The following is a 26686-nucleotide window of genomic DNA, read 5'->3' as shown; positions in this document are numbered from 1 at the left end:
TTGGATTTGTTCAGTTTGTTGTCATCACGTGATCTTGCCAAGCGGCAGAAAGCTTCTTCCAAGCTGCTTTCGAGTGAACGTTTTTGTTCTTTACATTTTGTCTGAATCCGTTTGAACTTGTGCTGTAACTTCATCATGTGCGAACAAATTGGTAATAGATAAGTTTTTGTCTGACGTGATTCTCTATATGCTGATTTGTAGATATTTTTGACTGAAAAAAAAAAGAGTTTGGTCGCATGCTTGCGTGCTTTGACATGTTACAGGCTGCAAATGGGTTTGATCTTGACAGAAATTCTGCAATAACCAGGAATCACTGCGTGCATGCGCGTGGTGTGTATGTGTGTGTGTGTGTGTGTGTGTGTGTGTGTGTGTGTGATTTTTCATACATATATGAGTGTGTGTGTTTGCATACATCACATGTGATTGTTCACAGCCAGGATCATTTACTGTCACAAAAAATCTTTCCTGCAAAAAATCTCTCTGTGTGGGTGTATGGTTGTGATTATGCACAGGTCACACATATGCTTGTTAATTTTCAGATTTGTGACCAGCGTTTTTGAAGGATGGCAGACCTTCCTGTTGCTGCCATAGCCTGCATAGCTGTTGGTCTCTATGTGGCTGTCATCATTGGACTCATTGTGTTGTGCTATTTTTTGAAGGTAAGTACATCCATGTGCTTCCTTCTTCTAAACATTATTTATATTTTTGCTGTTGTTATCTTCATTATCATTTTTGTTATTATTGCCATTGTCGTTGTGCACATGGGACCTTGGTTCATTGCTTCATCTGGAAGACTAGCACCCAGACCACCACCACTCAAGTTCTAGTGGAGTGAGGGAATAAAAATCTCAGTTCTTAAGTGGGACTTGAAGCCATGGACACTAGCTTACAACTTGGGCACATTACCTTTAGGCCACTGCTCCATATTTACCACATAGAACTCAGTGCTTATGAAAACTGTGTGGCCTGAGTGGGGTTTTGTTGAAATGAATAATGAGATAGGCTAGTTTTTTGGGTAGTAAGAGATTGTTGCACAGTTTTACTAGTCGTGTGAAACTTGATGATAACTATGATGCTGCTGACGATTTGATTTTCCAAGTGGAAAGGATTGTTTCACAGGTGAAATAAAAATTTGTATAATTCTTGCTAATCTTTTAATCTGATTACTTTTTTTCTTTTTCTTTTTTCTTTCTAATCACCATCATCATCAGTTGATGTCTTCACTGTCATTCACACCAGTGACCTTATCTTCTTTGTCTGACAAAGATTTAGGGATTGAATGAAGTTGTTTATTATTAATGACACTGCAATTTGTTATGCACATAAATTTATTCTTGAAGCAGTATGTGGCAGCTGATACCCATAATTTTCGGTTGTTATACCGAGTGAAAAAATAGATTGTTGATACGGGACATGGCTGTTGATCTAGAGTCCACATGCTTGGCTGTTGGTATCGTTATCACATTTGCAAGTAAGGAGATTATGGCTTGTCAATAAAGACATCAGAGGGTAAAGATTTTAAGAATTACGATGTCCAAAAGTCTATGGTATTTTTGGTTACAAAAAAGGAAAAACCCTTCAGCTTTGGACTGATTTTTGTTCTTCCTTGGATCAGGATTCTGGAGAGGCTTTCATGATTTTTGAGTGCTAGGAGTGACCATGCTACAACAGTGCACTAAAGGATAGTTTGTTGCAGGGGAATGCAAGAAAGCGACCTGAGCTTGTCTGAAGAAATGAATGTGTCTCAGTAAAAGGAGACAATACATCACTGTCTTCTGCAAAAATACTTAAAATGTGCAGTAGAAGAAGGAAAGGAAGTGAAAAAAAAAAAAGCATTTGGATTTACAAAAGAAGTTTGTTATTTTTGTTTTGGGTGTGATGCTGAAAAAGATTCCTTTGCAACTTTGAAATATTCCTCAAGTGTTGCTTGGAATCACTCTCTCGAGTCTGTGCAGGGTTTGGCAGACAGGTGTGTTTGTGTGTCACAGGGGCGGGGGCGATGCTCAGGGGGGTGTAACTGCTGCGCGAAGAAGGAGGGGGAGCAGTCGTGCGAGTGCTGCATCGCCATGGCTGAGGCCTGCAACTGCTGCCAAGGGCCATCACTCCGCTCCTGTCTGCATTCCTGCTGCCCTAACAAAAAGGTGAAGGAGACGGGGTGGAGAGGTCTGTGTGTGGAGCTGGGCGGGGGTGAGAGCACTAAACAGGTGCTGATGAAATAAAAATGTCAGTTTTGTTTATATGTACTGTGAATTTTTAACTAATGTTTGTCAAAGAGGGCGCTGCATTTGCATACAGAAATAAGGTAATATACTAAGAATGATTTGGGGGCAGTTCCCCTGCTCTTTCTTATAAACACACACACACACACACACACACACACACACACACACACACACACACACACACACACACACACTCACATGTGTGCACACATATACACAAACAAAAATTTACACATGTGCACACACAAGCACTCAAACATGCACACACACATACACACACACATACACACACACACACACACAGACACACACACACACACACACACACACACACACACACACAATCTCTTATGTGAACTGTTGTATTTAGACAAGCTGAAAGAACTTGTCTTTTTTTCTTTTCTTTTCACCAGGTATCCTGTGTGGACATTATCATGTGCCAGTGCTGCTCCTCTGATGGGACCACGCTGTGCGATGTGAGTGTTCCGTCTCTCCCTCTTTCATTCCAAAAAAAAAAGAAAGAAAAGAAAAAAAGATGAAATTAATTTGGGGTTGCACTCTCAGCGAAAATATTATATTGCTCACTGAGTACAGAAATTTGTGAAGTGCTGTGTGTTACGAATGCCTCCGTTTATGATGTTTTGACATCTCATTCCCAGCATTATTAATATTTCCCGGTCACTTTTATCACTTTTGGTCCAGTGTGTATTTTGCCGTGACATGTAGTTCCACCAGTGTTTGTGGCCAGGGTATTTAACATGGTACTAAGTATTTTACCTCTTGTGTGAAACCTGATTGATAAAACTGTTGTCAGACTGAAAACAACAGCCACCACAGTGTGAATGGTCATCAGTGTAAAGACATCAGAGGCTGCTTATTATCAAGGTCACACTTTCAGCTGTTGATCAGTTTGCAGAGTTTTATTTTTCTTGTGTAACTGATGGAGATATTGAGGAGTGAGATGGGAATGGAAGGTTCTACAGAAGTTGTTTTTTGGGGGTGGTGGTGGTTACGTTTCAGTTTCAGTTTCTCAAGAAGGCATCACTGGGTTCAGACAAATCTATATACGCTGTACCACATCTGCTAGGCAGATGCCTGACCCACAGCATAAGTCAACACACTAGTCAGGCCCCAAAGTGGATTTCTTCAACAGAATTTTACCTGAGGACAACACTGCTAGGTAGATCCCTGACCCACAGCATAAGTCAACACACTAGTCAGGCCCCAAAGTGGATTTCTTCAACAGAATTTTACCTGAGGACAACACTGCTAGGTAGATCCCTGACCCACAGCATAAGTCAACACACTAGTCAGGCCCCAAAGTGGATTTCTTCAACAGAATTTTACCTGAGGACAACACTGCTAGGTAGATCCCTGACCCACAGCATAAGTCAACACACTAGTCAGGCCCCAAAGTGGATTTCTTCAACAGAATTTTACCTGAGGACAACACTGCTAGGTAGATCCCTGACCCACAGCATAAGTCAACACACTAGTCAGGCCCCAAAGTGGATTTCTTCAACAGAATTTTACCTGAGGACAACACTGCTAGGTAGATCCCTGACCCACAGCATAAGTCAACACACTAGTCAGGCCCCAAAGTGGATTTCTTCAACAGAATTTTACCTGAGGACAACACTGCTAGGTAGATCCCTGACCCACAGCATAAGTCAACACACTAGTCAGGCCCCAAAGTGGATTTCTTCAACAGAATTTTACCCGAGGACAACACTTTTGTTGCCATGGGTTCTTTTTCAGTGCAACAAGTACGTGCTGCACATGGGACCTTGTTTTATTGTCTCATCCAAATGATCAGATGTTCAGTTTGATTTTCCAGTCAAACTTGGGGGAAAGGGAAAGATAAGGGAATCAAACCCACACCTCATGAACATGGTTTAATTACACATACTTAACCATGACCCACTAGTGCAGACTCCGGCAGGGGTCTGACATTCCGGGTTCAGGCAGATATGTGTCTTGACCAGTTTACCGCCTTCCTCTATTAGTTAAAAGATGTGAGAGAAGAGGATATTGATATAAAAAAACATGCACATTGAACACAGACTAAAAAAGCAGAAAAAAAGCTTTCTTCTTCGTTTGTGAGCTGCGATTTCTGTGTTCATTCATATACATGAGTGGACTTTTACATGTAAAACTGTATATTTACCCCCACCATGTAGGTAATAGTACTCCATTTTGAGGGGGATATGATCTTTCAAAGATTACATAAATTCACAAATTATATGCTTGTGACGGGGTGGTAAGGTGGAGTTAGGGAAGGTGAAGACAGGTAGAAGGTGTTTGCAGAAGAGAGCCGCAGCCAGGCAAGGTAGACTCGGGAAGGCAGTGCGCTGGTTTTCTTCTTTTATTCTTTCATTCTTCCAGGCCAGGAGAGTTCTCTATTAGTCTGGCACTCGCTCACTACTTATATTCTGTTCCGCCGAACCGCAAAGCCAGCTCCGCGAAGCGAATCACGAAACCGGCCCTCCGCGAGCCTTGAGGGGCCAAGCTTGTGTTTGTTTGACCAAATTTAGCGGCTTCTGACTTTCGGCTCGGGGAACTAACATAGACATATTATATATCACACAAAACTACAAGAGACGGGCATTTTCTTAAGCTAAACCATTTTCTACAAAAATAATGTAGTTAAAAACTGTAAACAAAAAGAGTCACTGAATGAACGAGCTTTTAACGAGTTAATGTATCATTTTTGTACATTACAACAATTAATACGTCGCGATATGTGATATAATTGCAACAATTAAGTAACTGAACATCCTAAATTTCCAACTATATAAAAATCATCTATAAAATCTGTTTCTAGAGTAAAGATTTTTGATGTCAAAATTCAAGAGAAAACTCAGCGGACAGCTCCCGTGTCGGCACCGCTTGGCAGTGCTTTTGGCACTTGTGATCGACAATGAAATGCTTCATTTAAACCAACTACAACACAATTATACATGCACGATACTAATCAGATTGATAACAGAAATACAAACATCTGCAAGACACGCTATAAAAATGTCTAGGTATTGTAAAAACATATTTTGCTCAAATCGGCACTGACAATTTCCAATGGCTTGAAGAAGAGATAGTTTTGTGGCGCCAAAATGCCGTCAGACATTTGGTACCATCGCATGCCTATAACTTAGGTGTACACGGAAAGCAGTACACGAGAAGAAGCTTAATCATTTACATTTTAATGCATAATCTAAATTCGACGGCAACTATATCGATTTATAGAAAGCGAAGGTATTTTGTATGCTTCAACTGAGTGTATTTCGAAGATCGCGCCAAAACTCATTCACATAAATATTAGTTTAAAAAAGTTATAGGCTTTCTGGCCAAATGATATCATTACATTTGAGAAGTATGATCGTTCTGAAGTCCCATAACATAAAACTATAATCTCATCTACAAGGAAGTGTTTATAATTTAACAAATTGATGAAAATCATAATACGGTTCCCTGTAAAGGGAGATAACTTGTGACCAATTTACAACTTCCTTCGTAACCTTCGGCGAGTCACAAACGTCGTCTGCTAAGCTGGCCCAACGAAGATCGTAGCCAACCCGGCTACATGCTCTTGCTACATCAGTTACATCAATGTATAGATGTAAGAGCACTATAGATCTAAGAGTATTAAAGGATGCAAGTTTGTTTTTCAAGTGTCTTTATCCTTTCCAATGTCTGTGGCTTTCTGGGTATGGGTTGTATTAATGGGTTAGTGAACCATACACAAGGCTGTCAGCTTTTTGCCAGAAATCTCATCACATAGTTCAGTGTACACTTTGCGGCAGAGAGGGTGGTGGGGTGCTAGAATTAGTCAGTGCCCACCCTCCCTCCCACTGCTTGCACCCTCACCCCTTTCCTTTGCCACGACACCAGTAATGAGTACAGCCTGCCTCTCGCCTGATGCGTCCCAGTGCTTGTTTAGCAAAGCGTTTGGTTGTTTGTGCACACATGCACAAACACAAACACACACACTCACAGGCACACACTCACTCACATGAACACACATGCACGCACGCACGCACGAATGCACGCACACACGCACGCTCACACTCAATTAGAATTAATTGATTTGGTTATTATTTACTTTTTTTTTTTAACTTACTGATTAATTAATTAACTAATCCTTACATAATGGTAATGACAAAAAAGATTGGTTTATATTTGTTTAGTTATTTTGTTTCTCATTTAATTGATTACTTTTTTTTTTTTTTAATGTCATTTGTTTTGACTGATGTAGTAAAGCAAATTATCCATATTTTTTTATTTTTTTTTAACGAAAGCCATAAATTTATTAGAAAAAAAAATCTTATTTATTGGACTTTTTATTTTAATTTTATTTTTTTATTGATTAAAGGCTATTTACTTGAATGTATGTTAAAATATGAGCATGCATCTTGTGCACTCACACTCATACACACTCGTGCATACACACGCACACACATGTGCACACCCTCACAGAGATACAAATAACCACACAGAGACAGATAGACAGACAGACGGTTAGACAGACCCCCCCTCCCCTGCCCACACAAGTTTAAGTTTCAGGTTTTGATTATCCTTTCACTCCTATTGGAGTATGGAGGTTTGCTGCAAAATAATCTTTTCATGTCCAGAACAAACATTTCCAAATACACAACAATGTCACATAAAAGTTGAGAAAACACAAATGTCTTTTAACTCCAAAAGTGTAGCTAGGCAACATTTACAAATCTAATCATCTTACTTACAGCAAAAATGACTTTTTTGCCTCCTTTGAGCATATTATAGAAATTAAAAACCAATTTTGGAGACAAATTTTTTTTAGGAACATATCTATTTCGTAACACACACACACACACACACACACATGTACACACATACACACACCGTTTGAGCCTTTTGCATCTCATTTGTTGTGTTGTGGATCATGCATGTGTTTGAGTGGTACTGTCATGAAAATATTTATGTGGTTACCAGTTAAACAGGTTTCATGGACAGTGTAATTTTTTTGCCGCATCTGACCCATGCAGGAATACAATTTTGACAGTCTGGTGGATAATGTTTGCAGGAGCATTCACCCAAAGTTACTTTGAAATGTCTGTTGTATACATTTGTGTGTGTGTGTGTGTGTGTGCGAAAAATATGTCTTACATTTTTAGTCATAAAATATATGTATTCCTGTCTCTTTATGATCATCACCTCACTGAGAGAGAGAGAGAGAGAGAGAGAGAGAGGGAGGTTTGTAGTGAAGAATTTAACCTTTGATGTTGTGTCAACTAAAACAAAATACATACCACAAAGGGAGACAGTAGTCTTGGAACGGTATTGTTTAGTAACTGTTAGTCTTGGAACGGTATTGTTTCAGTAACTGTTAGTTTTGGAACGGTATTGTTTAGTAACTGTTAGTCTTGGAACGGTATTGTTTCAGTAACTGTTAGTCTTGGAACGGTATTGTTTAGTAACTGTTAGTTTTGGAACGGTATTGTTTCAGTAACTGTTAGTTTTGGAACGGTATTGTTTCAGTAACTGTTAGTTTTGGAACGGTATTGTTTCAGTAACTGTTAGTTTTGGAACGGTATTGTTTAGTAACTGTTAGTTTTGGAACGGTATTGTTTCAGTAACTGTTAGTTTTGGAACGGTATTGTTTCAGTAACTGTTAGTTTTGGAACGGTATTGTTTAGTAACTGTTAGTCTTGGAACGGTATTGTTTCAGTAACTGTTAGTTTTGGAACGGTATTGTTTAGTAACTGTTAGTCTTGGAACGGTATTGTTTCAGTAACTGTTAGTTTTATCATCATTTTTACAATCAGTTATGGACATGATTAATTGAAGGTATGTTATTGATTTTTGGTATTGCTTCCTTATTGCATAGTTTTACAAGCAACCCCCTCCCCAGTATTTCATAAATATTCAGAGTTCAGAATAGTGATATTTTTCATGTCACTGCAGTTTGTCTAATATCACAAGGATTCTTTTTTTTTCATTCTCAAATTTACACAGTTTTTAGGATGATTAACTCAATATACATTTTGTAATAGTTTATAAGCAATTTTTTTTAATGATAAAGTCAATGTTTACTTTGCAATAGTTTTGTAAGCATTAAAAAAAAAAGCATGATTAACTCAAGGTATATTTTGTAATAGTTTTTTTTCTTTTTATTCTTTCTAAAGCATGATTAATTCCAGGTGTATTTTATAATAGTTTTAGAAGCAGTTTAAAGAAAATTAAGTCACAGTATACTTTGTAATAGTTTTAAAAGCATTTTTTTAAAAGAATGATTAACTCATTGTATACGTTTTTTTAAGGCATGATTAACTCACTGTATATTTTGTAAAAAGTTCCTGAATCATTTTTAAAGCATGATTAATTCAAGATGTATTTTGTAATAGCTTTACAAGTATTTGATTTCAACTTGATTAACTTAAGATAAATTTTGTTTAACTGAGGGGGTGTGGTGTTACTAAACAACTGAAGACTGACTGGCAGACTCACTGCTGATGACACAGAACGGGAGTGTTCTTGACAGAAAGCAGAAGCAGAGCTGTCTTCGGTGCTAACAACGCACAGCTTCTGATAACACAACATTCTAGGAAAAATGCTTATGATGATGAAGTGGAAACTTATATAGCTACCTAACCTTGGACACGGTCAGAGACCAAGCTCTAAGCGCTTTACAAACATGGAGCCATTTGCACAGAAAACTGCCTACCTGGGTAGAACTGACTGACAGCTGCACTTTGGTGCTCATCATTTGTTTCCTTTGTCATTCAGTCAGGTTACAGTCATGCACACACACACACTCATGCAGACATGTAACATTTTATGTGTATAAATGTTTCGTTTGTTTACTCCCCCATGTAGCCAGCCATACTCTGTTTTCAGGGGTGTGCATGCTGGGTATGTTCTTGTTTCCATAACCCACCAAACGCTGATATGGATTACAGTGTATCTTTATCATGCATATTTGATCTTCTGTATGCATATAGTGATATACACACGAAGGGGGTTCAGGCACTAGCAGGTCTGCACATCTCTTGACCTGGGAGATGGGAAGAATCTCCACCCTTTGCCCACCATGTATGATGGGAAAGGTGGTGCTAAGTGCCGGTCTTTTGGGGAGATTCTTTTTTTCTTTGTTTTTAAATACTTTGCTTGTTTGGAAAATAGGTGATTTTTTTTTAGATATGAAAAGACGATTGAAAATAGATGCATAAAAAAAGATGCAGCCATGTATGCTGACATGTACACATATGTCTGCATGTACACGCTGTGCTCAGTGCACATACACACAACCATACACTCATATATACACATGCATAATTATGTGTGAACATGCACTCAGACAGAGAGACACACTCACACATGCAAACTCACGCAAACTCTCTCTTTCTCACTCACTCACACACACACACACAGACACACACACACACACACACACACACACACACACACACACACAATCACCCTGTAAACGCTAGCTTTCTAGTCTCCACAGGAAAGTGGCTGTTTTTCTGGGTCTGTTTCCCTTGGATGATTTACCTTTTCCCACTTTGCTAGTTTTTCAGTTGACTAGTTGTCTTTTGTACACCAGCTTTTCTGAAGCATGGTGAACTGGGGAGTCTTGAATTTGAATTGAGGGATTGTTTGTAATCCGTGATTCGTGAATGTTAAGTCATGATTGGTTTGTGGGAAAAGGGGGGATGGGGTGAATGTTAAGTCATGATTGGTTTGTGGGAAAAGGGGGGATGGGGTGAATGTTACGTCATGATTGGTTTGTGGGAAAAGGGGGATGGGTGAATATGTTAAGTCATGATTGGTTTGTGGGAAAAGGGGGATGGGGGTGATTGTTAAGTCATGATTGGTTTGTGGGAAAAGGGGGATGGGTGAATGTTAAGTCATGATTGGTTTGTGGGAAAAGGGGGGGGGGTCAAATTTGCTACGTTTTTCAGTTGACAGTTGTTTGTGTACACCAGGTTTGAAGGTGGTGAATGGTGGAGTCTGTGGATTTTGAATTAGGGATTGTTGTAATCGGATCGTGAATGTTAAGTCATGATTGGTTTGTGGGAAAAGGGGGGATGGGGTGAATGTTAAGTCATGATTGGTTTGTGGGAAAAGGGGGGATGGGGTGAATGTTACGTCATGATTGGTTTGGGGAAAAGGGGGGATGGGGGTGAATGTTAAGTCATGATGGTTTGTGGGAAAAGGGGGGATGGGGTGAATGTTAAGTCATGATTGGTTTGTGGGAAAAGGGGGGATGGGGTGAATGTTACGTCATGATTGGTTTGTGGGAAAAGGGGGGATGGGGTGAATGTTAAGTCATGATGGTTTGTGGGAAAAGGGGGGATGGGGTGAATGTTAAGTCATGATGGTTTGTGGGAAAAGGGGGGATGGGGTGAATGTTACGTCATGATTGGTTTGTGGGAAAAGGGGGGATGGGGTGAATGTTAAGTCATGATTGGTTTGTGGGAAAAGGGGGGATGGGGTGAATGTTACGTCATGATGGTTTGTGGGAAAAGGGGGGATGGGGTGAATGTTAAGTCATGATTGGTTTGTGGGAAAAGGGGGGATGGGGTGAATGTTACGTCATGATGGTTTGTGGGAAAAGGGGGGATGGGAGTGGCCAGGTTAAAAGTAGGTAGAGGGGGTTGGGGGAGTGAGTGATTAAACTAATTGTTTTATTGCGTATATTTAATGTAGTTTTTTATGTCTGTGTTTTGATTGTATGTTTATTATTTAGATGTAATCCATTTAATGTTTGGGTTCTAAGCATCAGTTATAGTTTTGAAATGTTTCTATTGTATGCTTTTTTTTGTTTTGTTTTTTAAGGAAAGGCACGAATTAGATAGTTTACATCTGTGTATCATTTTCATGTCAAGGCATGGAAAAAAAATCAGGAATGGTGGTTTGGCTTGGAGGGAGAAGTATTGGGTATGGGGAAGACATGAATTTAACAAAAACTGAAATCAATTTTCTTTGTCTATCATTGATTATAGGCGACAACAACAATAACAACAGATAGGATACTCTAAATCATATGATTTTTTTTTATAGTTTTTGTGTCATATCATTCATTTATAATGTGTGTGCTGATAGTAAGAGTTTGAGGGAGCAGGGTATAAATAAAAACTTTTTTCTTCTTTTTTTTCTTCTTCTCTCCCTCCTCCTCTTCCTCCTTCTCTCCTCCTCTTCCTCCTTCTCCTCCTCCTCTTCTCCTTCTTGTCTTTTCCTATATGTGGTGATTTTATGGTTCTTCATGTTCATGCTGTCACTGATTTCGAAGTGTGTTTTTTCTTCTTTTTTCTCAGAAATGCTATGAGTTTGGAAATCAAACACAAACTCCTCCATAGCATCAGTCACTGCTCCTCCTCCTCCTCCTCCCCCCCTTGATAGCAATGTAGATAATGTGAAGTGAGTATCAGCCAGGTATTATACTCTTTGACTGCTCTCCTTGTTTTTCTAAACTCCCAGAAATGTATTGGTTTTTGGTCCATACCCTCTTGCTTTGATCCTGGGTGAAGGTGTTTTGCTTGTGTATATATATCTCATTATCTGTATGTGTGTGTGTATGTGTTTTGGTGTTTGTGCTTTGCTGGTATAATGGTGAATTGTGTGTGTGTGTGTGTGTGTGTGTGTGTGTGTTCTCGTTGTTGGGTTTATATATATATATATTTTTTTTTTTTTTTTTTTTTTTTTTAATTTTTTTTTTTTTTTAATTATTTTTTTTTTAAATTTATTTGTTTTTTAATTATTTTTTTTTAAATTTATTGTATTTATTTTTTTTTAAAGATAACCTGTGTTTATAAGCTTTGTGGGTGTCACTTCCTCATTGAACCTGAAGCTTGACCCTTCACCGCTAAAGTCTTTGCCTTGCGCACACATCTGTGGTCTGAGTATGCTGTGCTTTGCTTGTCCTTGTACTGTATGCTGCTAAAGTGGGTCCACGTTAAATATGTCTTCCATCACCAGCATGTGTTGACAAGACCTTATTTAAAAAGAATCCCTTCCTCCATGTTTTGCACAAAGCAGAGAGAGAGAGAGAATTCAGAACTCAGAATGGGTTAATTGTACAGGCCTCTGACCCATTACAGTGGGGTGAGAACATGCACACAGAGAGAGTGTGTGTGTTAGTGATTGTGTGTATGTACGTGTGTCTAGTCTTTTAGTTTACGTTTGTTGGAGTGAAAATATAGAGTGATTGATTATTGGTCTCTCTCTCATCTCTTGCTCTGTCACTTTTTTTGTTGTTGTCCTGTGAGTTGTGTAATCTTTTTCTGTACTGTTGTGGCTCCTTTTCAATGTGTCTGGCAGTCTGAACTGTTAGACACTTTGAAGAACTTCAGATTTATCACGCAGTCAGGGTAGTAGTAGCCACTGGAGACAAAGGAATGAGTGTAGGTTGTTTTTCTTCTGTTTTTTCAGTTTGTGGGCTGCAAGTTCTATGTTCATTTGTAGACAAGAGGGCTGTATGACCATTTTTGCCCTGCTTTTTAGGCAGCCATACTGCATTTTCATAGGCGTGCATGCTGGGTATGCTCGTGTTTTCATAAACCATCAAACCTTGACATGGATTATGAGAGCAGTTACGTGCGTATTCTGTGTTCTGCATGTGTAAACTAACAAAAGGGAGGGAATAAGGCACTAACTGGTCTGCACGCCTGCTGACCTGGGAGGTTGGAAAAAAAACCCACTTTCCACCCATAACCCACTAGAATTCTAACCCAGGACTCTTAGATTGAAAGTCCAACTCTTTAACCACCAGCATTAGAGCCTATTGTCTTTAGTTGTCATTTGTTTTGAAACAATATTAGTCTTGTATTTTGTTTGTCTATTTACATGTCATTTGTTCTGAAACAATATTTGTCCTGTATTTAGTTGTCATTTGTTTTGAAACAATATTAGTCTTGTATTTTGTTTGTCTATTTAGATGTTATTTGTTCTGAAACAATATTTGTCCTGTATTTAGTTGTCATTTGTTGTGAAACAATATTAGTCTTGTATTTTTTTTGTCTATTTAGATGTCATTTGTTCTGAAACAATATTTGTCCTGTATTTAGTTGTCATTTGTTTTGAAACAATATTAGTCTTGTATTTTTTTTGTCTATTTAGATGTCATTTGTTCTGAAACAATATTTGTCCTGTATTTAGTTGTCATTTGTTTTGAAACAATATTAGTCTTGTATTTTGTTTGTCTATTTAGATGTTATTTGTTCTGAAACAATATTTGTCCTGTATTTAGTTGTCATTTGTTGTGAAACAATATTAGTCTTGTATTTTGTTTGTCTATTTAGATGTCATTTGTTCTGAAACAATATTTGTCCTGTATTTTGTTTGTCTATTAAGATGTTATTTGTTCTGAAACAATATTAGTCTTGTATTTTTTTTTGTCTATTTAGATGTCATTTGTTCTGAAACAATATTTGTCCTGTATTTTGTTTGTCTATTTAGATGTTATTTGTTCTGAAACAATATTAGTCTTGTATTTTGTTTGTCTATTTAGATGTCATTTGTTCTGAAACAATATTTGTCCTGTATTTAGTTGTCATTTGTTTTGAAACAATATTAGTCTTGTATTTTTTTTTGGTCTATTTAGATGTCATTTGTTCTGAAACAATATTTGTCCTGTATTTTGTTGTCATTTGTTTTGAAACAGTATTAGTCTTGTATTTTGTTTGTCTATTTAGATGTCATTTGTTCTGAAACAATATTAGTCTTGTATTTTGTTTGTCTATTTAGATGTTATTTGTTAGAGAAACAATATTAGTCTTGTATTTTTTTGTCTATTTAGATGTCATTTGTTCTGAAACAATATTTGTCCTGTATTTTGTTTGTCTATTTAGATGTTATTTGTTCTGAAACAATATTAGTCTTGTATTTTGTTTGTCTATTTAGATGTTATTTGTTCTGAAACAATGATTATTAGTCTTGTATTTTGTTTGTCTATTTAGATGTTATTTGTTCTGAAACAATGATTATTAGTCCTTGCCAAATGACTGGCAGGTGGTGGTAAGTGAATTTGGAACAGTCAGTTTACCTAAAAAAAAAAAAGAACCTTTTCTTGCCTCAAAAGCAGTGTGCTGCATCTGTTGAACTACTTGCCCTGTCTCCTAAACCACTGTGCAAAATTACAATCCTCCTTTTTTGTTGTTGTAATTGTGCTTGTTGTCATGGTTTCACCATTGCTTTCTGTTTTTTGTACTCTTCTTTCTACCTTTTTCTTTTTCTATATTCTTTTGGATGAATGTCAAGTTTAGGAATATGTATGTGATTTTTCATTTTATGTACAGTTATATACATGGTAAGTGGCATAGTTATAGTGGATATTGTGATGGATTGTAGTGAATTTGCCTGCAGAGGTAGGTAAGAAATGATGGCAACAGAACCTGTTGTTTTCTTTTGATTTTCATTTTATTTTATATCTTTGATTGAATTCCTCTTTTCCCAAGCCCTATGAAATACTTGCTGCTGAAGCATAGCAGAATAGTTACAATAAAAATAAAGATATTGATAATCATGATAATGATTACGATTGCAATTAATCAGTGTAACAGATGATACAACCATCTAGGAAGCAAGCGATCCTATAGTTACACTAATTATAATAATGATAATGATGATTATGACAGTAGATAATGTAGCAGATGATTCAGCCATGTAGGAAGCAAGCGATCCTATAGTTACACTAACGATAATCATGATAATGATGATTATGACAGTAGTTAATATCTGCAACTGATAATGATGATGTTGATAATGATAAGATAGTAGTTAATATAACAGACAGTTCAGCTATCTAGAAAGCAAGTGATCCCATAGTTAAACTTATAATAATGATAATGGTGATGATGATGATGATAATGTCAGTAGTTAATGTGACAGATGATTTAGCCATCTAGGATGCAAACATAGTTACACTACTACTACTACTACTACTGATGATGATGATGATGATGATGATGATAATGTCAGTAGTTAATGTGACAGATGATTTAGCCATCTAGGATGCAAACATAGTTACACTACTACTACTACTACTACTGCTACTACTGATGATGATGATGATGATGATGATGATAGTAGTTTATGTAACAGATGATTTAGTCATCTAGAAAGCGAGCGATCCTACCAGGGCCTTGTTTGTTTCCCTCACCGCTCCTTTACCCCACTCCTTGAATGGTGGCCTGGGTGCTAGTCTTTTTTGATGAGATGATAACCATATGATATCCGTTCTCAATGTACACTTACGTTCACCCTTGGGAGAAACGAGCCAACACTGTAACCAGCACCACTCTGCATGTTAGTCATTGATTGTCAAGAGTGAGGTGTGTGTGTTTATGTGTGCCTAACAAAAGCTTTAAAAAAATTTTTTTTTAAACTAAGGCTTCTTAAGTGAATCAACGCTTTATTATTTTTTATTTTTTACACCATTCTAAATATATATATATATATATATATATATATATATATATATATATATATATAAATCATCAACAATGAGGTTTTTATCAGTAATGTTTGATTGTCATTCTAAACAGAGTATGATTTTAGAGAGTATGAATTTAGAACTATTTCCTGCATTAGCTGAGTTTAAATCAAAATCCCAAGTGTAATGTAAATATCAGTTTTGAGTGTGAATGACCCCATAATTATACACATTCATTGTGGTGTAACGTGCATTTGAGTCTGGATGTGGATGACCCCATAATTATACACATTCATTGTGGTGTAACGTGCATTTGAGTTTGGATGTGGATGACCCCATAATTATACACATTCATTGTGGTGTAACGTGCCTTTGAGTTTGGATGTGGATGACCCCATAATTATACACATTCATTGTGGTGTAACGTGCCTTTGAGTTTGGATGTGGATGACCCCATAATTATACACATTCATTGTGGTGTAACGTGCATTTGAGTTTGGATGTGGATGACTCCAGGTCATACATATTTTTTTTGTATTTAGCTATTATCTGATGTTGTAGTGGTGGTTGTTGCTGTAATACAAAGAAATATGGTCTTTTTGTTGTTGTTGATGGTAAACGTGTGTGATAGTTGTCTGAGACAAAATATGCTCTTTGTCTTTTCCCCTTTTTTATTTTTTAAATGCTTGTAGTCAGTGTGTGTGCGTGCGCGCGCGCGCGCGTGTGTACGTGCATGCGCGCGCGCGCGTGTGTGTGTGTGCATGTGCACGCACATGTGTGTGTGTGTGTGTCGGTATAGGGGGTGCATGGAAGGGGTAGTACCTCTAGAGGGGGGTTTGTCATGCTCTTCCGGGAGTGGTTCATCCATTATTGGTCCCCACCGGCACCCAGCTCTCACCTATGTGTCATAGAAGCTGCTAGCATGCGGCAGCGCCCAACCCCTGGGCAACAGCTTTGACAGGCTGGCTAAACTAGGTGAGGGTAGCCGACGGGTCTCAAACCCTCTGTGAGTTAGGGCTTGTCTACCCAAGCATGTGAAGACTGGATCTGGCGGACTCTGTGGAAGAAACCTTCATGGTTCAACAGAGAGGAAGGCGGTTGCAGCAGAGCACTGTGGAGTGCTGAGGGCAGGATGAGGCACATAGGACATCCTGGTCATCTACTGCATCCATTTCCATCTCCAGTTGTCTTGACCTCGTCTTGCCACTGGATACAGACGGTCTCAGACAAGAGAGTGAGGTTGACGGTGCGCAACTCCTCCTCACTATAAACAAAGTCATCGCGCAAGTCATCAGTCATCCTTCATCCCATACCATCATTTTCCCCAAGCCCTGTGACGACAGGCGGGCGACGAAGCGACAGGTGTGGGTACAATGGCAGTCGTAGCCGCAGACCTGCACACAGGTGGCTCGGGCCATAGGGTCGTTTTTCACCGACTGGAGCAGCGGTGGAGATAGGCAGCCTCCTGAGCGACTGAGCAGCCCTCTTCAGGACAGCACTGCTCACCTCCATGGCATGAGGAAGGGGCTAGAAAAGGTGCCCTAAACATTGCCTGCTGCACACCACCCTAGTCAGCATACCGCAGCTGGCGGGGACCCTACTCAAGTGGTTGACACACAAAGGAAAGAAAGAAGAAAACAACGAGAACCCCATTGACCATTGCCACATGGAACGTGCGTTCGCTTCTGGACAGAGGCAACTCGGACAGACCACAGAGACGCACAGCACTCATTGCGAGTGAATTAGCCAGGTACAACATCGACATCGCTGCCTTAAGTGAGACCAGACTGGCAGAAGAAGGCGCACTCTGTGAGCGAGGCGCAGGCTACACCTTCTTTTGGAGTGGTCGCGGACCTGAAGAGAGACGTGAGGCTGGAGTTGGCTTTGCAGTGAAGACAACCCTCGTTGGTAAGTTGGCTGGCCCCCCGAAATGAGTGAACGATCGCCTGATGACGATGAAACTCCCTTTATGCAACGGGAAGAAGTTTACCACCATTGTCAGCGCCTACGCGCCCACCATGACCAACCCGGATGAGATCAAGGACAAGTTCTATGAGGACCTGAACGCTGTCATCACCACTGTTCCCAACGCAGACAAATTCATCATTCTTGGTGACTTTAACGCGAGAGTTGGCTGTGACAGCACCTCCTGGGAAGGCGTCATTGGGAAGCATGGGGTTGGTAACTGTGACAGCAATGGCCAACTACTTCTCCAGACATGTGCCAAGCACGACCTTCTTATCACAAACACCATCTTCTGCCTCCCTACCCATAACAGGACGTCATGGATGCATCCTCGCTCTGGGCATTGGCATCTCATTGACTTTGTCATCGTCAGGAAGAGGGACAGGCAGGACGTACGAGTCATGAGGGCCATGTGCGGCGCCGAGTTCTGGACAGACCACCGCCTTATTGTCTCCAAACTCATCCTCCACATCCAGCCCAAGAGATGGCCTCAGGGCATGAAAGCACCCAAACGCCTGAATGTCAACAAGCTGGAGCTAGGCAACATCAAGCAGAGCTTTGCTGACACCCTGGAGGAACGCCTTGAGTCCACCGTGCTGGACAACCAGAATGTGGAGGCAGCATGGGGCGCACTGCATGAGATGGTGTACAACACTGCCATGGAGTGCCTGGGGCCTTCTGCCAGGAAGCACAAAGACTGGTTTGATGAGAACTGCACTGAGATCAAGCAGCTGCTGGAAGACAAACGCCAAGCCTACAGAGCCCACATTGAAGATCCCAAGTCACAGTCAAAGAAAGACATACTGAAGAGTGCACGCAGCACCATCCATCTGAAGCTGCGGCAGATGCAGGATTCCTGGTTGAGCAACAAAGCTGATGAGATCCAGGGCTTTGCAGACAGGAACGACATGAAGAACTTGTATAACGGCCTGAAAGAAGTCTATGGTCCCATCACCTCCGGATCTGCTCCACTCCTCAGTGCTGATGGTTCTATCCTAATCACTGACAAGGACAGGATCCTTGAGAGATGGGCTGAACACTGACAGCGTACTGAACCGCCCTTCCACCATCAATGATGAAGCTTTCGACCGACTCCCCAGGTGCCAGTCAGTGAGTCGCTGGATGCCATTCCAACTTTGGAGGAGACCCAGAAAGCTATCTGTCTGCTATCCAATGGCAAAGCCCCTGGCTCAGACTCCATTCCAGCTGAGGTCTACAAAGAAGGTGGTATGGCGCTGACTGAGAAGCTTCATCAGCTGTTCCAGCTCATCTGGCAGCATGAGGCAGTTCCACAGGACTTCAAAGGTGCTTCCATCATACACCTGTACAAGCGCAAAGGAAATCATCAGACCTGTGACAGCCATCATGGAATATCCTTGCTGTCTGTTGCAGGCAAGACTCTGGCCAGAGTGGTACTCAACTGTCTCATAGCGCACCTTGAGCAAGGTCTCCTACCAGAGAGCCAGTGTGGCTTCCGGAAAGAACGCGGGACTATTGACATAGTGTTTGCTGCCCGGCAGCTCCAGGAGAAGTGTCAGGAACAGAACGCCGACCTTTACTCCACCTATGTCGATCTGACCAAGGCCTTCAATACTGTTAGCAGAGATGGCCTTTGGAGAATCATGGTGAAGTACGGATGTCCCAGAAAGTTCATCACCATCATATGGCAACTACACGATGGGATGCTGGCCCGAGTCCAAGACAACGGAGAGACTTCAGAACCATTCCCTGTCTCCAACGGAGTCAAGCAAGGGTGTGTTCTTGCCCCCACCCTGTTCAGTCTCATGTTTTCAGCCATGCTGACAGATGCCTTCAGAGACGCTGACATAGGCATTGGCATCAGGTACCGCACCGATGGCTCACTCTTCAACCCAGGAGGCTTCAAGCAAAAACCAAGGTGAGGACAGACACCGTCAACGACTTCCTGTTTGCTGATGACTGCGCTCTCAACGCTGCCTCCGAAGCTGACATGCAACACAGCTTCGACAAGTTCTCTGCTGCCTGTGACAACTTTGGCCTCACAATCAGCACAAAGAAGACTGAGGTGATGCACCAGCCAGCTCCAGGAAAGCCTTACATTGAACCAAACATCTTCATCAACAGGCAACGACTGAACGCGGTGGACAAGTTCACATACCTGGGCAGTACACTCTCTCGCACAGTTGTCATCGACGACGAGGTGAATGCCAGACTCGCCAAAGCCAGCGCTGCCTTCGGCAGACTCCATAAGAACGTTTGGAACAGGAGAGGCATCACCCTGGAGATGAAGCTCAAAGTATACAAGGCCATAGTTCTCACCACACTGCTCTATGGATGTGAATCATGAATGGTCTACAAACGCCACGCCAAAAAGCTGAACAACTTCCACACCACTAGCCTCAGAAAACTTCTCGGCATAAAGTGGCAAGAGAAGATCCCTGACACAGAGGTGCTCAATCGTGCAAACTTGCCCAGCATCTACACCATCTTGATGCAGGCCCAGTCAGCTGGGCAGGCCATATAGTTCGCATGCCAGACCACTGGCTCCCCAAGAAACTGCTGTACGGCGAACTCCAACATGGCAAGCGCTCCAATGGAGGCCAAAAGAAGCGCTTCAATGACACTCTGAAAGCTTCTCTGAAGGCCTTCAGCATCAGCCACGACACATGGGAGCTGAATGCAATGGACAGACCAAAGTGGCGTTCAGCTGTCCACAAAGGTGCCAAATCCTGTGAGGCCAACAGAATCGCAGGCAGCAGAGCAACGCAGACAGGCCAGGAAAAGCAGTGCCAGCAAGTCCTGACAGCCGCCACCATCCCTGTCCACACTGCATCAGAACCTTCTGGGTGCGGATTGGCCTGACCAGTCATCTGCGCACCCACAGAGCCCAACCCACCCACCCCCGGGATGACTAGATGGTCCTCGTCGATCCCGATGGACGAACCACACATGTGTGTGTGAATATGTATAAGATAATGCCTTACCAAAATGAAGTGGGCAAAGTGAGGTCTTGACAAAATAAAGTCATGGACACTGCGTTCATGTATTGCTGACACTAACCCCCCCCACCCCCCACATCCCCCTCCCGCAGCCCCCAGCCTCCACTCCCATCCCCTCACCATCCGTCTTACAACTCCACACACCTGTGTCTACCTGTCTACCTGTCCACTACCCATCCTGTTCCCATTCACACACACACACAGTATCCAAACCTTCCAGTGATGTAAGCAGAGTGATAGAGCTGTAAGGTCAGTGTTACCAAACGCAGTGCTTGTTTATAGGGTGGGAGAGGGGGTGGAGGTGGATGAATGTTGGTGCTGTTGCTGTTGCATCGTTATTTCCATGGTACCTGTCATTGTCATGGTTTTTCAATAGCTTTTTTTTTTGAATGGTGACAGTGTAGTAGCGGTGGTTGCTGAAGTGTGATTTTGTTGATGATTGTGATAATGCTGAGGACAGTGAGTCGTTTTGTCTCTCTCTCTCTCTCTCTCTCTCTCTCTCTCTCTCTGTGTGTGTGTGTGTGTGTGTGTGTGTTGGATGCAAATTAGGCAGACTGCTATTCAAAAAAGGCAGGTTGTTATGCAATATGTACAGGTCATTTTGCAATATGTGCAAGTGATTATGCAGTATAAACAGGTCATTCTACAATATATAAGTCATTATGCGATATGTATATACATAGATATATAGGTCATTATACAATGTATACAGGTCATTTTGCTACAAGAAGAGCAATTACCGCAAAATTGTGCTTGTGTCCTCAGCGTGTGATATTTTTAGACATGACAATGTTCAGTTCAGTGATTGGAAGTGAATGTGATCATTTGTTTTCAATATGTTCATTATCAGTTAATGTAACAGAATGTGTTTGATATCAGCTGATTTTTATTACAGAATGATAAGTTGAATTTCAGTTAATGTTGTAACAGATTTATTACAGAATATGTTGAATTTAGATTAATGTTGTAACAGATTTATTACAGAATATGTTAAATTTCAATTAATGTTGGAACAGAATGTGTTTAATATCAGTTCATGTGGTAAGTGAATCAATTACATGTGAAAAAAGTTTGACATGAAGCACAATACCCATGTTGGCAAGTGGTTGCATGCTGTATGTATGTTAGGAAGATGAATTATTCTACATGCATGCGTAACCAAAACAAACATGTTGCATGCTGTATGTATGTTAGGAAGATAAATTATTGTACATGCATGCGTAACCAAAACAAACATGTTGCATGCTGTATGTATGTTAGGAAGATAAATTATTGTACATGCATGCGTAACCAAAACAAACATAGTCTTTGTCAGCCAGCCTAGTACAAAATAGTAGCAACTTTTTTTTCTCTCTTTTTGCTACCTGAATGCTCTTGTGTTAAAACTCCTAAGTGTGGAGTGATGTCCTAGAGGTAATGCATCCACCTAGGAAGCGAGAGAATCTGAGTGCGCTGGTTCGATTCACGGCTCAGCTGCTGATATTTTCTCCCCCTCCACTAGACCTTGAGTGGTGGTCTGGACGCTAGTCATTCGGATGAGACAATAAACCGAGGTCCCATGTGCAGCATGCACTTAGCGCATGTAAAAGAACCCACAGCAACAAAAGGGTTGTTCCTGGCAAAATTCTGTAGAAAAATCCACTTTGATGGGAAAAACAAATAAAACTGCATGCAGGAAAAAATACAAAAAAATGGGTGGCGCTGTAGTGTAGCGACGTGCTGTCCCTTGGGAGAGTAGCCCGAGTTTCACACAGAGAAATCTGTTGTGATAAAGAGAAATACAAATTACAAATACAAATTACAATGTTACAATGTATGTATCAATGTTTCCTTCCTGGATGTCTTCATGAAATGCTTACATGAAGATGTTGGTTTCAGTAAAATAGAGTCCAGGTTTTCTGTGTGTTCTCTGATAACCTGTTTTTATTGCACTGTTTCACCTCTTTGACTAAATGCCTTGCTTTTTGATTAACGTCTAACTGTAATAACTGTTCACAGTGTGTGTGTGTGTGTGTGTGTGTGTGTGTGTGTGTGTGTGTGTGTCCATTTCATCAGTGAGAGTTGTTTAATGCTCTTCCTGAAGTCTTTTGTGAAGACTTTGGCAGAAAGTAATGTGACTGTAGTCTTTCTAAAAAAAAAATGTATTGCTTGACCATAGCTGATTTGAATAGGCTTTGAATGAGATTATGAGACTGCTGGTATGAGTGAGAATGTCTATATTTTTTATGTTAGTAATATATGATTCATTCTTGAATTAGTTTACTAAAGTGACTGTAGATCAGTCAAGTTTGAAACTGTGTTGTCTTCCAGATCATTGATATTCAAAGTTACATATCAGTCACATTTGAAATTGTGTCATCTACCAGATCATGTGTATTTGACGTTAGTGCAGGATTCTGTCATGTATATAGCCAAATGAATCTACCGTGGTTTGGTCAGAAATATGTTGGATAAAGACTGAAGACACCTTGGCAGTAACATCTTGTCATTTGACTAAAAGATAATCATGTTTATTCAGAAGTCAAGGCTGGATCTGCATGCATTTATTCAGCTTAATATATTTTACTTCTTGACTTTTTAGTTTAATCTTAGTCATGTTCATGTGTGTATCTGACTCAACTGTGGGCTGAGCGACTGTGTGGCATTTAGCGTTGAGATTTAGAATGAACACGTAAATTCCAGTTGGTTTGAAAAAGACGTATTGCATTGAATTGTATAAGGCACGTGAACATGAATTGTAAGGCCAGAAAACAGCTGGAAATTTCTAGCACTAATCAAACACATTGTTTGACAGTATTGTCAGTGTAGATCTAAAATATTTTTTGTCTGTTTATTTATTTGTTGAGTTACTTTGTACTTAAGCATGTCATTGCTCAGCTGAGTTGCTAGAATCAATTTTCATCAATACCTTTTTCGTGCTACAAAGTTCTGAGCTCTTTCCTTGTGCTGGTGAGAAGTTTGTGGTGGTTTGTAATGCTTTCTGTAGCAGACATGCTAGAGCGTATTGAATAGTTATGATTAACAGGCTTTTAGATTGTTTTTAGTTGCTTTGTGGTACAAATCTAAATAAACTAAAGAATATAGAAAAATGTGTGTTGTAGAGCAAAGAGTTATTCAGTACATTTCTATGACCAAAGACATCTGCTTATGTTGATGTTCAAGAAATTTATGTATTTATCTTTTTATTTATTTATCATATGCAAATGGTGACTGATTAGAAATTAGATAAGTCATGCCAAGGTACAGAGAAAATAGGAAGAAGCTGACCAACTTATAGTGACAGTTTTTGTTTGTTTGTTGTTGTTTTTTTAATTTTTACATTTCTTTTTGCATTTTTTTTGGTATTGATCATTTTCATTGTAGTCTGAAAAAAATGTCAAAAAGTGTAGACTTTTGTCTGGCTGCTTCTGTGGGAACTCTGTGTCATGATGAATGCTGTCTTTTTTGTGTGCTGTTATGTGTTATGTTAGTTTGCTCTTTGTCATGGAGAGTTCAGTTCAGTTCAGTTACTCAAGGAGGCATCATTGCGTTCGGACAAATCTATATACTCTACACCACATCTGCTAAGCAGATGCCTGAATAGCAGTGTAATCCAATGCGCTTTGTCAGGCCTTGAGGGGAAAAAAAACAAAAGAGAAAAAAACAACACTAGTGTATCAATGGTTGCTTCAAAGTTAACACAATTGCACACCTGTCATTGACAACACTAGTCGATACATCATGACACACCTGTCATCTTCTGTGTTCCCTGTGTGACAACAGATCCAGTGCTGCCGGCGGTGTCGGAGGGAGGACCCTGACACCTGCAACTGCCTGTGTCTGGAGATCAGACTGCGCTCCTCCTCTCACCACAGGGATGGGGGGGACCACAAAGCTGTCACCCCCGCTCCCCCTGGCACCACCAAGCAGGCCTGGATGTCCGACCCCCACCCCCTCTTCCATGGCATCCCCTCTCTGCCGGACCCAGACGGGGGGTTCCGATCTCTGTGGGTGGGGGATGGAGGTCACAGTGACCTGCAGCTGGACCTGGGGTGGTTCCGGAACAATGCCGCCGGTGCCGCAGCCTACCCGGTGTCCACCCACCCTATCCACACTGGCCGCTCCCAGGCATCGGGTGACCTCGTCCCCACCTCCACCCCCCGCTTCCACCAGGGTCGCAGCCAGCTGTTCATCCGGCCAGGCGTGCACTCAGCTGGACGTGTCATTGCCAAGAGACAGTCCCTGCAGTGGACCGCGGCCGCCTCCACTGGTCGTAGGTGGTCATCGAGACGACGGTCATCGAGACGGATCCGATCTCCGGAGATTCCCCAGCGCTCGCTCTCCCAGCGGAGGCAGTCGTCCCGGGTGACAGCTAACCTGAGGTCCGCTTCTCGCAGACAGTCACAGAGGGAGCCGATGTCGCCGCTGCCGTACCAAGAGGAGGAAGGGGATGAAGCGTGGTTCAGGCGTGGGATGCTATGATGTGGGGTTACATGACGATGGTCTGTCTTTCTGCCAAGTGAGCAGTTCTGGATAAACTGAGACGCTGCGATAATGTCCTCTGGATAAACTGAGACACTGCGATAATGTTCTCTGGATAAACTAAGACATTGCAATAATGTCCTCTGGATAAACTAAAATGCTGCGATAATGTTCTCTGGATAAACTAAGACGTTGCAATAATGTCCTCTGGATAAACTAAGATGCTGCGATAATGCCCTCTGGATAAACTGAGGCACTGTGATAATGCCCTCTGGATAAGATGCTGTGATAATGCCCTCTGGATAAGATGCTGTGATAATAGCGTCTCTGGATAAACTGTGTGATAGTGGCCTTGAGGAATATCTGTTGTCAAGGAACAGTTCAATTTTGACGGACATGCAGTGATGTGGTTGTGGGGAATATCTGTTGATCCTCAAGGAGTGATTCTGCACATGGATAACCTATTTCAGCATTTCCGACTGAGGGTTTTCAGGTGCTCAGAACTAGCAATCACATCAAACCCTTGGGGATTACTTGGTGATCTGATGGAGTATTGTGAACTGTTTTTTCAGAGTTACCAGATCTTTGCTTTGTGGAATTGTACAATGCTGGTTGAGGATCCGTAGTTTGAGGAGGGGTTGATTGAAGATCCCAAGTCTGAAGAGGGATTGATTGAGGATCCCTAGTCTAAAGAGGGATGCTTTCTGCTCCCTGCTGAATAAACAGTGTTCACAAGATAAACTATGAAGCCTGTCAGTGCCTTCGATCTGAACGTAGGGGGTTTATCAGTGCTTCAAAGGCTTCTCATCAGCTTTCTTCATCTGTTGTTACAAGTGTGAAGCCATTACTTGGGAGAGTCAAGTCTACTTCCTCATCTCATATGAGAAGTTACATTGAGGCTGAATAAAATTATAATTATATAAATATTTAAACATACTCATTTTTCACATCAATAATGAAAAGGTCAAATGGAATATGACACGCAGAAAGGTAAATTGTAACTGATTATGAATTATACATCCGCAATTAGTTCTGTCATTACAGATCAGACAGTAAAGACACGATTTAAACACACATAGACACACATACACGTACACACATACACACACGCACATGCAGGCAAAGGCGCGCGCACACACACACACACACACACACACACACCCACACATACACACACGCACATGCAGGCAAAGGCACACACACACACACACCTGATTTGCACACGATTTTCACATGAATGTCTTTGCAGAACATGCATGCTTGTGTTGTTTTTATATTTGAATTAATGTTTTGCATGTCAGTCTTTGTATTGTACAGCGCAATTGAGCATGTTTAACGCTGTATAATTTTTTTTATTTATTGTTATTGTCATTCAGGGGAAAAAGGTGATGATAACTGTTGTGTTATGGCTTCATCCTAGTCCTCCTTGTCTCCAGCTTCACCCTTCTCCCAAATATGTGTTTCTTTCTTGAGGGAACAGAGAGTGAGAGAGGCAGAGAGAGAAACAGAGCATTTGCATGTCATCGGTTGGCATTTTCAGTGTGCGTGCGTGTTTGTGTGTGTGTTGTGTAAGTGTTGCTGTGTGTGTGTGTGTGTGTGTGCACACGCTTGTGTGTTTGTGCCTTTGCCTGCATGTGTGTGTGTGT

At 40.9% G+C, this 26686-nt stretch overlaps 1 protein-coding gene across 2 annotated transcripts; it reads left to right on the top strand.

Annotated features, from left to right (window-relative positions):
- The first annotated feature begins 3 nt into the window (after window positions 1-3).
- Window positions 4-26565, top strand: LOC143274885 (uncharacterized). 2 transcript variants are annotated; one of them, XM_076578862.1, is made up of 5 exons: window positions 4-151; window positions 540-659; window positions 1989-2141; window positions 2636-2698; window positions 24342-26565. In XM_076578862.1, the coding sequence occupies exons 2-5, from the start codon at window positions 564-566 to the stop codon at window positions 25038-25040; spliced, it is 1011 nt and encodes a 336-aa protein (XP_076434977.1). In that variant the 5' UTR covers window positions 4-151; window positions 540-563; the 3' UTR covers window positions 25041-26565. The 2 variants fall into 2 exon arrangements, with proteins under 2 accessions (XP_076434977.1, XP_076434980.1); XM_076578865.1 differs by lacking the exon at window positions 4-151 and adding an exon at window positions 251-330.
- Window positions 26566-26686: the final 121 nt, after the last annotated feature.

The sequence above is a fragment of the Babylonia areolata genome, chromosome 29 (assembly GCF_041734735.1).
Source record: "Babylonia areolata isolate BAREFJ2019XMU chromosome 29, ASM4173473v1, whole genome shotgun sequence".
Taxonomy (NCBI): Eukaryota; Metazoa; Mollusca; class Gastropoda; order Neogastropoda; family Buccinidae; genus Babylonia; species Babylonia areolata.
The sequence above is the reverse complement of the archived record's forward strand: the minus strand, read 5'-3'. Positions and strand labels throughout refer to the sequence as shown.

Coding starts and splice junctions, on each gene's coding strand:
- LOC143274885 (XM_076578862.1), top strand. CDS start 564: ATGGCAGACCTTCCTGTTGCTGCCATAGCCTGCATAGCTGTTGGTCTC. Junction 2,142..2,635: donor CCTGCTGCCCTAACAAAAAG/GTGAAGGAGACG, acceptor TCTTTTCACCAG/GTATCCTGTGTGGACATTAT. Junction 2,699..24,341: donor ATGGGACCACGCTGTGCGAT/GTGAGTGTTCCG, acceptor GTGTGACAACAG/ATCCAGTGCTGCCGGCGGTG.